This window comes from Accipiter gentilis, chromosome 9 (assembly GCF_929443795.1).
Source record: "Accipiter gentilis chromosome 9, bAccGen1.1, whole genome shotgun sequence".
Classification (NCBI taxonomy): Eukaryota; Metazoa; Chordata; class Aves; order Accipitriformes; family Accipitridae; genus Astur; species Astur gentilis.
In genome coordinates this window covers 22,852,408-22,865,424 of record NC_064888.1, presented here as the reverse complement: position 1 = coordinate 22,865,424, position 13,017 = coordinate 22,852,408, and the positions used below count along the sequence as shown (strand labels likewise).

The window sequence follows — 13,017 nt, the reverse complement described above, 5'->3', positions numbered from 1 at the left end:
AACCAGCACCTCCAGTCTTGCCTCTTGCAGACAGGGTGCTGGTCTTGTCTATGTATCCTGTGTCCAACCACACCCTTCCAAATATGTCTATCTGCCCAATAAAGAACTGCAATTCAGTTACATTATGTCAGTGTGCTGTAGTGTCCAGGCAGCCAACAGAACTGTTTCCTGGGATCCTTCTCCTAAATTATTTTTGGAGGAGAAAGGTGACAGCAGCTGGTTATGTGTGTACATCCTGAATTGTAAGTGGCATGTTTTACCATTTGTCTGTGTTCCAGCCAATGCCCAGCTCTGAGCTGCTGGTTGTTTTTTGGTTTTTTTTTTTTTTTGGGGGGGGGGGGGGGGGAGAGAATTGTTGCACAGACTAACTTGGTATGTGAGCATTTGTTTCTATGTCTTTATCTTGACTCCTGACAGTAGTGTCTCTGAGGGGTTTGGCTGGAAATTGTGGGGGACAGGGATGCAGAAGGAATATCTAGTCCTGCCTGTAGCAAAATCTTTAGGAAGACTATAGCCTTAAGACCTGAGCAGAGGTAAGGTTAGCAAATGGAGCTTATTACCTTCAAAGTTAAGGGACATCGCACTAAACCAACACACATCGATGAATTTCCAAAGCTGACCTTAAGTATGGTTACTGGCACAGACTGTCGAAAACCTCTATCACTGGGCAAAGATTATTTTTTTATTCAAATGATTAGGAATCTACTTTCTTGCATCTGCCTTTGCCATTCTTGAAAGGCAAGAAAAATACAGTGGAAAAAGGGCAATATAGCCAGAAACTGATATAATAAAACTGCAGTTTGAGAGTTCTTTAAGAAGGAAATTGGTTACCACAAGGTTTAAAGCATGAGATTGGTCCTATCAATGCTTCTACTGTTAAGAAAGCTTATGAAGTAACTTCTCTTCCCAAACAGCATTGATGCCAGCACTAATATTTTTTCCTATGAACCAGCCTATTTCAGAATTAATATTAGACTTTCCCTTTTATCCCTAGTGATGTTTTCACAAGCCATCACATCTGACTTGACTCACACTGCTGTGCTGCAATGGGAAAGTCCTGGGTTTTTTCTCTGTTAACAATCAATCAGAGGTGTCAATGCATCTGTTCCCTAAATGAAACTCTGAAGTAGTGTTATTGCTAAGTTTTCCTTCTCTTGTATCAAGGGTAATTCAGGCAGGCCAGTCTATGTCCAAGTTCATAAAACACTCTTAAAACTACTCAGTCCTGTCCATGATACCTCCTTGGATATAGACTAAATATATAGACACTTCTGAAATGCCACTTATATTCTTAAACCTCACTGGAGCAAACGGAAATGGAGCTCAAGTCTGCTAGCTGAATCGGCATCTAGGTTTTTGTGTTCTTTGTAGCTCTGACGTGTCCATCCACTCTTTCCAGCACAGAAGCAATGTGATGGAACTAGGATGTTATCACTAGTGACTTTATAGGAGAGAAAAAAACAAACCAAACAAAAACTTCAGCAATAACAGAAAAAGAAAGTTCCAGAGCTGTCATATCGGTACATAAATAAGCTGTACTAATGTAGCTAGGCTGTGGTTACAGCAGTCTGCTCAATCAAGCTCCTGATACTTCCTACTAGGCTTGCTGGAAAACTAAGTTCCTCGCTGAAATTCTTGACTGGCAGTAAGCACCAAGCAAGGAATACTGGCATGCACTCTCCATTTCTGTTACAATTTTAGTCATTCTGACTTTTGAACCCATTCTTACTGAAGAGAGATGGAAAAGTCCCCTATTTAAAAGAGATACTTGGAAGAAAGTGAAGGGAGGTGTTAATGAGGGAAATTTGCTGCTCAACGGTAATTATATCCTAAAAACATAGGCCTGAGGCCAGCTGTGTAGCCAAACCAAATGTTGAACTTCTGGGTGTTATGCTCACAAATGTCCCTGCCAGGATTCGGAATAATGTTACAGTGTTGATCTCTTATCTAACCCATTCGTATAATTTGCTGTTAATATTAGAGGACAATGCTCTATGCTTTCAATGAACTTGTTCAATAGTCTGCCTTACACAGCCAAATACAACAAATAAGAACAAACTGAGCTGGAAAAAGACTTTTGTTAAATAACCCAGTCTATGACTTCAGGAGTCTGAAGAATTTTGAATGAATACTGCACCAAGCCAGACCCCTGCTCACGTCTCCTTGACCATCATCTTTGTTGTGTGGACAGCATCCCTTTGTTCAGGAGCAGGAGCACACCCCAATAAAATATGCTCTTGCAGCCCCAGGGGAGTTCTTCCAGGTGCAGGATATGGAAAGTCGAAGGGATGGTGCTGTTAGGAGAGATCAAGCAAGTCCCAAACTAGGAAATGAAGAGGAGAGATGAAGTGCCTCAGGAGGCTGTTGTACTCTAATGGCACTGTAACTTGTCTCAGGATAGCATGTTAGGGAAGCTACACAGTCCCAAGCTGGCATTTCAGCCCAGTCCAGCTACCCTGTCCTTCATACAATGGACAGGAGTGACTTCTGTGTTATATAGCTTAGGGAATGAATTCTTTCACAGTCTGTGAAAGAGCTGTTATAGTCAAAACTGCTTGCTGCTGTCTCTGTAGATTTGCCCCATCTTTGGCAGGCCAGGGCAGAAATGGTAGAAGCCCGGAATTACAGTGGAAAAAATACTGGGATATTTTGAAGGAGGTTATAATCCTGTGGCGGCAAAGGACTGCAGTTTATCAGTGCTCCTTAATGAAGATCTACTTGAAGCGTTGACTATGCAAAAACACTGAAGCCCTGGAGAAGTGTAAAAAGCATGGGTCAGTGGTTAAGACTTACATGCTGAAAGGAACAAAATGTGAAAACAGAATTTTGCAGGGTGGAGAGGAGTGTTAAAGTAACCTAGTCTTGCTGAGTGTTTTAAATTTGTCCTGTGACCTACGTGTTCTGGAGTTTCACATAAGTACCTGTTATAAAGCCAATCTAGTTTGCCCTAAAATAAACCACAGCTTGGCCCAGGGAAACATGCACACAACAATAGGTTTGAACAGAAAGTTTCAGGCTTTCAAAAGGTGCCAATGCAAACTTTCCTGCATACCAACAGAAGAGTTAGCTAAGAGCAAAATGAACAAGCAAAATTGTCATGAATTGAATTTATCTAAGTTTTTAAAATTGGCACAAAGCAGAATGTGAAGTGCAAATCTCTAGCTTCTTTGGTATGCATAATGTAAATGAGATTGCACTTTTTAATAATTGTTTAAGTTGGATTTTATTTTTAAGATTGGAGCAAAAATTCTTAATGGAAACAAAACATGAATGGGTATAAAACCATTAAGTTTTAGGTGATAAACATTATTTAATAGGAAAACTTCCACCAGATTTATATGTGCGTTGTGATGTTTGATTTAAAAGACTTGGTAGTTGATAGGCTAAGCATTCGATTTCATTTTTAGGGCAAGAACGCCTTTTCAGTACTCAAAAGATTTGCCTTGAAAAGAATTACTGGGAGTAGATGGCCAGTTATCCAAAACAGCCTTTCTTTCTAGGAGGGCTAGCAGGAGCGCTGTGTGCTACCAGGTGGAGAGAGGGAAACTGGGGGGAAGAGAGCATGCAACTTCTTCTGCTCTGCCTGGGCTGTGTTGCCTCCCAAGATTCTGCAGAGTCTCTTAAACCTTTAATGTGTCAGGATAACTGAGGAAACTTCTGTGAATGTTTCCTTTCCACTATGTGGAGCTAGTGGTGTTATGATGTAAAGCTTTGAGGGTGGAGGGGTGTATTCTTTATATGGGACTGTAGCTGTGCATGTTGAAGTAGTGAAATGCCAAGACAAAACATCACTTCACAAAATGGGGAGAGCAAAGCAGAGCTTTGTACGCTCTGTCTCTGCTTTCTCGATTTTGAGAGTTTTGTCATCCTCCCATAGCTAGACTCCTTGCTACAGACAGAAGAAGCCAACTCCCTGCTGTGCTTCTGGTGTTCCAAAACTAGATGTGATAGGTAACATCATTTGTTTCCATGTTGAAACTTGGAGCAATCAAGAGTAAAGTCTGCTCTTACAGACTGCTCCCTGGAGGCTTTTTGGATTAGACATGAAATGAATCTTTCTTACTTCTGCACAGCAGACAGGGTAGATCTGCATATCATAACAAGAGTTGGCAGATGGTGGAGAAAGGTGCTTGGGTGTTTGAACACATTTAAAATGTGCTTAAATAGGTCATGTAGGAATGCTGGTTCAGGCTGGCTTTTCTGGAATTTGGGTGCATATGTCTACTCGGCCTTGAAAAGGAAAGTAAGTCTTTGGTCACAGCTTACTTAAGATTTGGTGTTCTCTATGGACTTGCCTTGCAACTGGTCCTGGAAGTCTCTTGCAGACAGAAAGACATCCATAGAATGGTTTGGGTTGGAAGGGAACTTTTATAGATCATCTAGTTCTGCCCCCCCTGCCATGGGCAGGGACACCTTCCACTAGACCAGGTTGCTCAAAGCCCCATCTGACCTGGCCTTGAACACTTCCATGGATGGGGCATCCTCAACTTCTTTGGGCAACCTGTTCCAGTGTCTCACCACCCTCATAGTAAAGAATTTCTTCCTTGTACCTAATCGGAATGTACCCTCTTTTCATTTAAAATCTTTACCCCTTGTCCTATCACTACAGGCCCTTGTAAAAAGACTGTCTCCATCCATGCTACTGCCCTTCCTGTGTCACCTCCTTTGGTGGAGACTAGAAACAGCAACCCTACAATTTCCATGCACCATGGTGCAGTATTTTCTCAGAAAGTATTTCCAAGTCCTCTAGCCTCAACTCAGAAGTGTTGGAGACTGTGCTAGGCATGGTGTCATTAGAAGATGCCTTGAAATCTGCTTTCTCTTAGCATAGGTTTGCAAACGGACATAAAGAGGCTCATGGCCCAGCTGCTAATGGGTATGGTGTCTCCCAAGCAACGTCACTGAATGTGGATAGATTGTTTTGTGAATGGTAAGTCTTGAGCTTTCCAAGCAAGTGAGAGTGGGAAACAGAAGCAGAAGAGGCAAGCTAGTATTTCTGCTTGCAGTCATGCTGTCAGACAGTTTTCCCAAGAAACACATGTGCTTTGTGGTAGGTGAATTGTGTGTATGTGGGTGCAGTTCCAAAATGAACATCCTTGGCAGGTGCTGAAGGGGCTGGGCCTGGTCATCCAGAGCAACGAGTTGGAACAGAACACTGGAAAACAAAATTTTAGTGCTAGAATAAAGGAAGGCAGTAGCTAGTGACAAGTAGTAAACTAACAGCCTGCACATGCACTGGATTAAACCAATTAGGGAGCTGGAGTCTGAGGTAAAAGCAGCTTATTACTGCAAGAACAAACCTAGTAAGAAGATGGGCTCATCTTTGTGGGTGAGGCTCAAATTGCATCTGCTGCCAGGATGGCAATAACACAGAGCAAAATCTTTCCTTTATGCTGTATAAAAAAGGCTGAAGACGATTACACAAGCTCCAAAATGATCTGTCTACGCTCCATTTTGCTGTAGCAAATCAGGATGGCCTTGCAAATGCTATCTCCTCTTGACAGGCAAACTTTTTTACTCCTCTTTGTTGGGTATTGGGACAGACTGTGAATCTGAATGTTCTACCTGCTGTAAACAGCAAGATTCATGTCAGAACATGAATCCTATGTGTACACAGATGGCACTTGTAAGATAGAAGATAGAATAATAGCCTGGTTTTTAAACTTCCTCTCATGGCCTTGATGCTTGGGTAGAGTCCATCTGAAATAACTCAGAAGCTGTAATGCTCCCAGTCCTTGGACAAATTTCAGAGAGTACATAATGGGATGCTACACCTGCTTCTGCTCTGTCTGAGAGTACTCAAACTGACAAACTTAAGCACACAGCGAGAAGCTCAGAGGTAAATGAATTTCAGTGGATTTCATTCTGTTTCAGAGATCAGATCATGATCTGCAGCAGAACAGAAAAAGTCTGGTGCCCTCAGAACAATGGGAGAAAGATAAATCAGCAGACTTCAGTAATGTAGAAAAGGAATTAACTGAGATGGGGAAGAAGATGACAGGAAGGAGAAAAATTACCTCTTCTTTTGGAAGACTGCACAGAATGTGATCTCTTATATACAGAGACCATAAACACAAAGCTCAACTTCACTCAAACACAGGTCACAATTCCAGACTCATCAACTTTTTCAGTTTAGGCTATGGTACTGCAGAAAGGGAATAATTCAGGGTTCAAAGCATGTGTCTCCATACCATACTGAACCCAGAATGTCTCTGCAAATACTGTGAAAATTTATACCCCTGCTTTCAAAGCACTTTGCTTTTTGGTTACTGTTATATTTTAGTCTTTGTATTCTCTAGCTTGTAGTCTTCCTGAATAGCATTAGGAACTCTGGATCTTATTTTTGACTGGTCCTGTGAAATAGTTCCTTACCACTAAGGGATATCTCTTCTAGACAGAAACTGATCGTGTGCCTAAATAGTTGGCTACAAAGCTTATTCTACATTGCACTATAACTGACTGTCTGCATAAATAGCCCATAAGCAGGTCCCAGTAGCTTTCAGATATGGGTGGATGTTAGGAAAAAAAATAAAATTCAGCAGTCAGTTTCAGGTGAGTTTGGAGGTAAACTACAAAATGAATGATGCTGTAACAGACAAATTGTCAAGCTAGCTATGCTAAGTACTTAATCAAAATCCCACTGTCTAAAGATGATGAGGGAAGAGGTATCCCTTGTTCTCAAACCAGTATTTTGGGCGTTAAGCTCTGAACTTCTACATACGGCATCTTCCTGGGCTTCACAAGAACATCGGCTCGGTTACAAAGCGATCTTGCACGTGCTCCTGGGCAGCCTGTTGACACCTGTCTGTTGTCTGATGGGGAGCACAAGACCTCAACCAGTGTTGCACAGGTTTTGGTAGCCAAGAAAGAATAAAGTGGGACAGGTGCAGCTCAAATCATGCAGAGCCCTCTTACTTTTTTGCCAGTAGATATAATTGTTACTGCTCTTCATGTAAGTGCCTTATGGGCTTTGTGACTCCTTTAGTCTATTTGCACAGTGACATTAGCAGCTTTGGCATGTAAACTGTTGTATAAAGTATGTTACTGTGGGTCCTCTTCCAAGAGGGCATGTGGCAGTCAATTAACAAAAAAGTGTAACCAACAGGGTTGTCTTCCTGGGGAAGGAGGAAGGGAAGCAGAGGTGGAATAAAACACTGGGGTGTAAGTCCTAGGGTCCTGCGTTGCTCACTGGAGCACATGTGGTCAAGACTGACACAAGCTGAGGTTTGCCTTGCCCCTGCAGACAGCAGAACTGGGCCCTACTGACAAGGTATGTGCTCATTCCATAATCTGAAATGAGGAGCTATGGAAGCTCTGAGATGCTCTTTATGTTACGGGGAAATAGAGCATGGAGACATAGGATGTTCATAGTCACTTGTGGAAAGAGGCGACTGAACAAATGTACCCATAAAGATTATGAAGCAGTGCTCCTAGGGAGAGCTTATACTGGCAAGTGTATCCCTCTCAGTTATTGTCTGTGGATTTGCCAAACTCTTCCTTGTTTGAGCCCAGTCCAGATCAGTCTCTCCTTCCAGCCACAATCCTGTCTATTGGCTAATTTAATAACTTGAAGTTCTTAAGGACCTTTTATTTTACCCAAACCCCAGGTTGAGGACTGGGTCTGCTGTGATGTGGGTGCAATGGAAGTATAGTGCTGGGTTAGGCTGGGTAGCTGTTGGTTCTTGTAGTCCATAGGTTGGGCAGGCTTCAGTGAGCCATATAGGATGAAAGATCATCAAATAAGACATTGTCCCAGAAAAGAGAGTGTTCAGAAAGATCTTTTTGAGTTGTTTTTCATTTCTTTCCCATGTCTTTTTTGGAATGTTAATTCTTTAAGTTTCCATCCTCAAAGAAGAAAATCAGTCACATGAATTTCTGATGTTTCATCTGATTTTATTTTAGCTTTAAGATACAGCTGTGCACAGATAACAGAATATACTCCCTGGCACTGAAGCGTGACTAGAGAAGAATTAACAGCTATTGAGGATGCTAAAAAATGTCAGCTTTAATTTCTGATCTCAAGGAAGGAACAATTCAGTTCTTTCTTCATGGGGAAGCAGAAAGCAGAGAAAACAAGGAAGTCTTTTCTGAGTAGATATTCAGTTTTATTAGGTGATAGGTTTTACAAGTAGATTTCACTCAACAGCTCCATTTTTCAGTGTTTTTGAATTTGTGAGAGAGAGAACCCTTAAAACAAAAAAAAAGGAAATATCCCCCAAATCCACAATCCTGGTCTGTTAGCCCACCCAGTTATGGACTGGGCATTCTTTTGAGTGATCATCGTTCTCCACTACTTTATAAGTGCAGGTCTCCTTGTTGAAAATACTTACACACTTCACTTCATTATAGCCAGCTGGTGTTGCAAAGCTGTCACTGGGAAAAGAAAGACAGAGGTGATGACACCAAGAAGTGAACAATTTCCATTTCAGATGGCATTTGCACTTTTAGTATGAAGAGGCTATACTGAGGAAGTGTTCAGGAGCAGAAAAGGGAGCTCACACAAAGCTCCCAGCTCAAATGTTATTTAGTCTCTGCTTAAGCAGGATGAGGGGACAGTTGTAGTTTACTGATCTGATTTACACTTAGGGGATGTTTGTTGTGTTTATTTGCTACGCCAATGTCATTGCTTTTTCTTTTCAGCCACAGTATGGAACAAGAATTGCATGAGTGGTTGGGTGTCACTATAGGAAAAATTACAGGCAGGCCAGTATACCTTAAGCTGCTTCTCAGAGAAAAGAGGTGCAGAGTGTGGCTTTCGGAAGATCTGGATTAGGACCAGTAGAAATTTCTTACATAACTGCGTGTTCTCTCTTGAATCAGTATCTTGCCTGCAATTTTAGCCCCAAGAAGAATTAAGTCTTCTTTTTTTTTAATTAAGAATAATTTGTTAAATATGAGCTATATTAGTCAGAGGAACTTCTTGCGTGCACAGTGACGACAGTGTTGGGTTTTGTGATATCAAGTGAGTGATAGAAGGGTCAGGGCTGTTTCTCAGGGACCCCTGTGTGAAGGGAAGTGGTTTGTGCTGTATCATGGCAGTGGAGGAAAAACCCTACTGCTGCTCTGAACTCATCTGGAGCAGTGGTCAATTCCATCCCTGGAACAGGAGCAATCATGGCAGTCGTTGGTTCTCCAGTGGGAATCGAATTCATGCAGCTCTCCTTTTGAGTCACGGCAGCCTGAAAACATAGTACTCAAATAGCCTTCAGTGTCAGACCTATTACACTAACAAGGCTATTGCTTGGACAAAATGGGTGGGATCTTTGTTGGCTCTTTACATTAACATCCCTGTCTGGCAAACACGGAGGTTCCTGGACAGAGCAGCACTGCTACCATTCTAACGCATGGAGAAGGGTATCCCGAATCGCTCTGTTTCCTGTGCTTCTCAGCAGCATCGGGTTTCCTTGAGTAGCTCATCTTTAATTACAGGAATCGGAGCACCCAGCAGAAAGACGACTAGGCACAGACCTGGTCAGAATTAAGAAAAGGCTTTGACTTCCCCTGTCATTAACACCAACTATTGTTGACTCATCATTTAGAGCAAGACTAGATCTGCCTGGAAAACTTTTCTTAATCCTCAGCTGCAGGAAGAAAGCACATATTGTATATAAATTTCCTGTCCAACAGTGACAGAATAGACTTCCTAAATAAGTGAACTGGAAAGCAGGATTTTTATGAGGATGAGACAAGATGGAATGGAGGATTTGGGGGTTCTAGGCTGTGTCTTTGCTTGTAAATATGTTCTGTTTCTTTGGCAATGCTAACTCATTTTTCTAGTAGTAGCACTAGCTTTCCCAGAAAAAGCTGTATTTTGGGGCACTTGGTTTATTTTGCATACTGGCACACATCAGCTCTTCTTGTACCCAAATAATTGCATGTTTCTTTTTTGAGCACTTATTTTCCTGCAGCTCCATTCATCTGTAGACTCATAGACTAGCTGTGTTCAGGAAGAGCAGTCCCAGAGTCAAGGGGAGCAGCCATTCTGTTCTTAAGAATTTGCCTTGGGATAGGGAAACAATGAGTAAATCGATCAGTGTGCTGAACACTTGCCAATCAGTTTCCTGCTTTATACTGACTACACACATACATAGAGAAAGGCCCTTCTCCTCCCTTCTCTGTATTTCTAAATACACTGCCATAGTGAAAATATGAATTATTACTTCATGCAGATGGATAAACTAAGCCTATGCTACTTCCCTGGACAAAATTCATTTGTAATTTGGTTTCTGTGATGCTCCTCAGATAAACTCTTCTTTTTTTTATAACATATTATAAATTCCCTGCTCTCCAAACCCCCTCTCCCCCCGCTTTCCTAGTGGTTTCTCTCCACTGTTTCCACAGTTCTAAATTGTGATAGATTGCACAGAATGGACAAATCAAATCAGGCAGTGCTTGTGGTGATGTCTGTCAAGTTGAGGACAGTTGACTTCTTACCTGCATGCTCACCGTCAGACATCTCTGGCCTCAATGGCTGAAAGAAGCAATAAGCATTTGACAGTGGCATGCTAATGGCCAGAACAAGAAGGCAGGCCAAGATGGTTTTCTGAACAAGAAAGCAGAATTCAAACAAATACTTAAGTAACTATTAAGATGTCTTGATGCTAAATACTACCATTAGAAATGGAAAAATACATTGTGGTTTCAAATCAAAATCCAATTGTCTTTTACAGTTTAGATACTTTAACATGCAATCAGGAATACTGAACCATTTGGAAGAAGCAGAGGCAGAGCATCATTTGGGAGGGGAAAAGAGTCTTTCCAAGCTATTAAAATCAAGCATTGCCTGCTACAGGACTGGTAGACCCAGATACTGTTTGTGAAAGAAGTATGTTCTATTCCTTTCCCCTCCCCATTCATTGTTCTTGTCGTTATTTTCTTCGTAGGATTGGTCACCAACTGTCTCTGCCACTAACCTCACTCATAATTGTAAAAACTTCTTCACTGGAGTCTGAAGAACCCACTGGATGTTTTACCCTAATATTGAAGGATTAGGAACAAGCTGAAGAACTTTAGCTAAAGTTGAACACTCAAGACTTGGTCCTCCTTTGAGCAGGATGTTGGACGAAAGGACTTGTAGGTGTCCCTTCCAACCTAGATAATTCTATATTCTCTGACCTTTGTCAGCAGCTTTTTCTGAAAGGTCAGCTTAAATTCCTCAGCTAGTCTCTTATCATTCAATATTAGCTTGAAATGTTTGAAGGACTTTCATTGGGGATATGGAGGAAATAAGTGCAAGAACTCTAGGATGGAATTAGCTGTGATGAATTTAAAATCTTGGTAATAGAGGAAAGGTAGACCAGGAGTGAACAATGACACACACCCACACATTGTATATATGTGTGTTTGTTTTGGACAGACTAGAACTGGTGACTTATAAAAAGAAGTTATACCTGAGAGATGAGAGGAGGAAAAACTAGCATTTTATTTTGCAGAAGAGGTTAAAACCCACAGAGCTGCAAATGAGTAAAAATCTAGATCATGTTTTTGAGTTTAACTAAATGTTCAGATGTTATCCAGACTTTTCACAAATATGAAGGCCAGTTCTAGGTTGAGACACAACAGAGCTGCTTTCTACCAGAAAAGAGATTATCTCCAAACATTACATATAAGTGAAAACAGGTTATAATAGAAAGCCTTAGCTGGAGTCCTATTAGACATCTCCTGCCATATACATGCTGATATATTTTACCCAAGGTTCTTACCTGCCTGTGCCTATCTGTCTGACTTTTGCTCTCAAAACACAGAATTTACACTTTCTCCAAGTTGCTTAGATCTGTGAGTACTGATATAAAACCAACAGAACCTCCTTTAAAAATCTATAGCAACATACTGTGGTCTTTTACAGTATAAGATGTAAGGACTCATCATTCTTGCAGAATTATGAGGCTTCCAGTAAGGAGATGGCCTATATGAAGCACATCTCTGAGAACTTATATAGAGAGGGAATGTATGATGCCAGTCCTTGAGCAGACTGAACATGCATGAGTAACTCCAATGAGGTTTCTGCAAAATGACCTCATGGGATGGATGTTATTAAAATAGCCAATTGTATACAGGAACATTTGGTTCTAGAAGGCACTGAAGAAATAGGTGTGGCTTTTGTGCCACATTGGATCTGGAAGGCAGTTATGGGGGGTACTTTGAAAGAAATTTCAAGCCCGGAAGGAATATTTAGCACTCGCCCTGAGAAACCCATTAGAGACGTTGTGGTTGTCACTCACAATGAAATTTGCGTGCTTAGTTTGAACCATCTAGGTTTTAAAAGAGAGGAACTTTGAGTAATCATTCAGCTTGCTTGCTCACCAGCTGAAGATGAAAGGCGGCTCTTGTGGAAAAGGAGTGGTGGTTGGAAGGGTTACGGGTAAAGCAGAGTTTCTGTGGAGAGTGGCTGGCATTTGTAGGCCCTTAGAAAAGGGACCTAGATAACCATTTTCCTCCTTGTTCAGTTTTCCATCATGTGTAGAAGACCCATATGCTCAGGTCCTCTGTGAAAAAGACATCATATATTTTCTTCCTTAATCCTTGTGGCCAGGGAGAAATGGTTCCTTTTCTGCAGAGGCTGTACATGTCGGGCAGACACTTCCCAAGTGCTTAGGACAGTAATTTGATAGCAAAGGAGTAGAGTACAGTCCCCTTTTGCTTAGCTTTGATCTAGTTGCTTCAAATATTTCAAACTGTGTAGCCCTGGTAGATGAAGAAGTCTTCCCCTTATTACCAGGGCTGCACAGTTTGCAATACCGGAAATAACTACTCTGACTGCCTAATTGTGTTGCCTTATTGTGTGGGTTTGGGAGTAGAGGTTGAAGTCCAAGCTGGGGTGGCTACTCCACATCTTCTATCAAAACTCCAGAGTTGAGAGCTAGCTCAGGAAGTCCATGTGAGAAAGCCAGCATTATTGCAATGCAGGTCACAGTGAGACCACTACTCACAGGGACATCTTACCTGGCTTTCAACTCAGTAGATTGGGTAAATTGGTTTTTCTTCAGTTACCAGAACTTTCTTCAGGATGGCAGAAAA

At 41.6% G+C, this 13,017-nt stretch overlaps 1 protein-coding gene across 1 annotated transcript; it reads right to left on the bottom strand.

Annotated features, from left to right (window-relative positions):
- Window positions 1–8,237: 8,237 nt before the first annotated feature.
- On the bottom strand, window positions 8,238–10,922 carry LOC126042945 (beta-microseminoprotein-like). The gene is made up of 4 exons (XM_049810714.1): window positions 10,914–10,922; window positions 10,435–10,582; window positions 9,077–9,179; window positions 8,238–8,370 (listed from the first exon to the last, which is right to left on the bottom strand). The coding sequence occupies exons 1-4, from the start codon at window positions 10,920–10,922 to the stop codon at window positions 8,238–8,240; spliced, it is 393 nt and encodes a 130-aa protein (XP_049666671.1).
- Window positions 10,923–13,017: the final 2,095 nt, after the last annotated feature.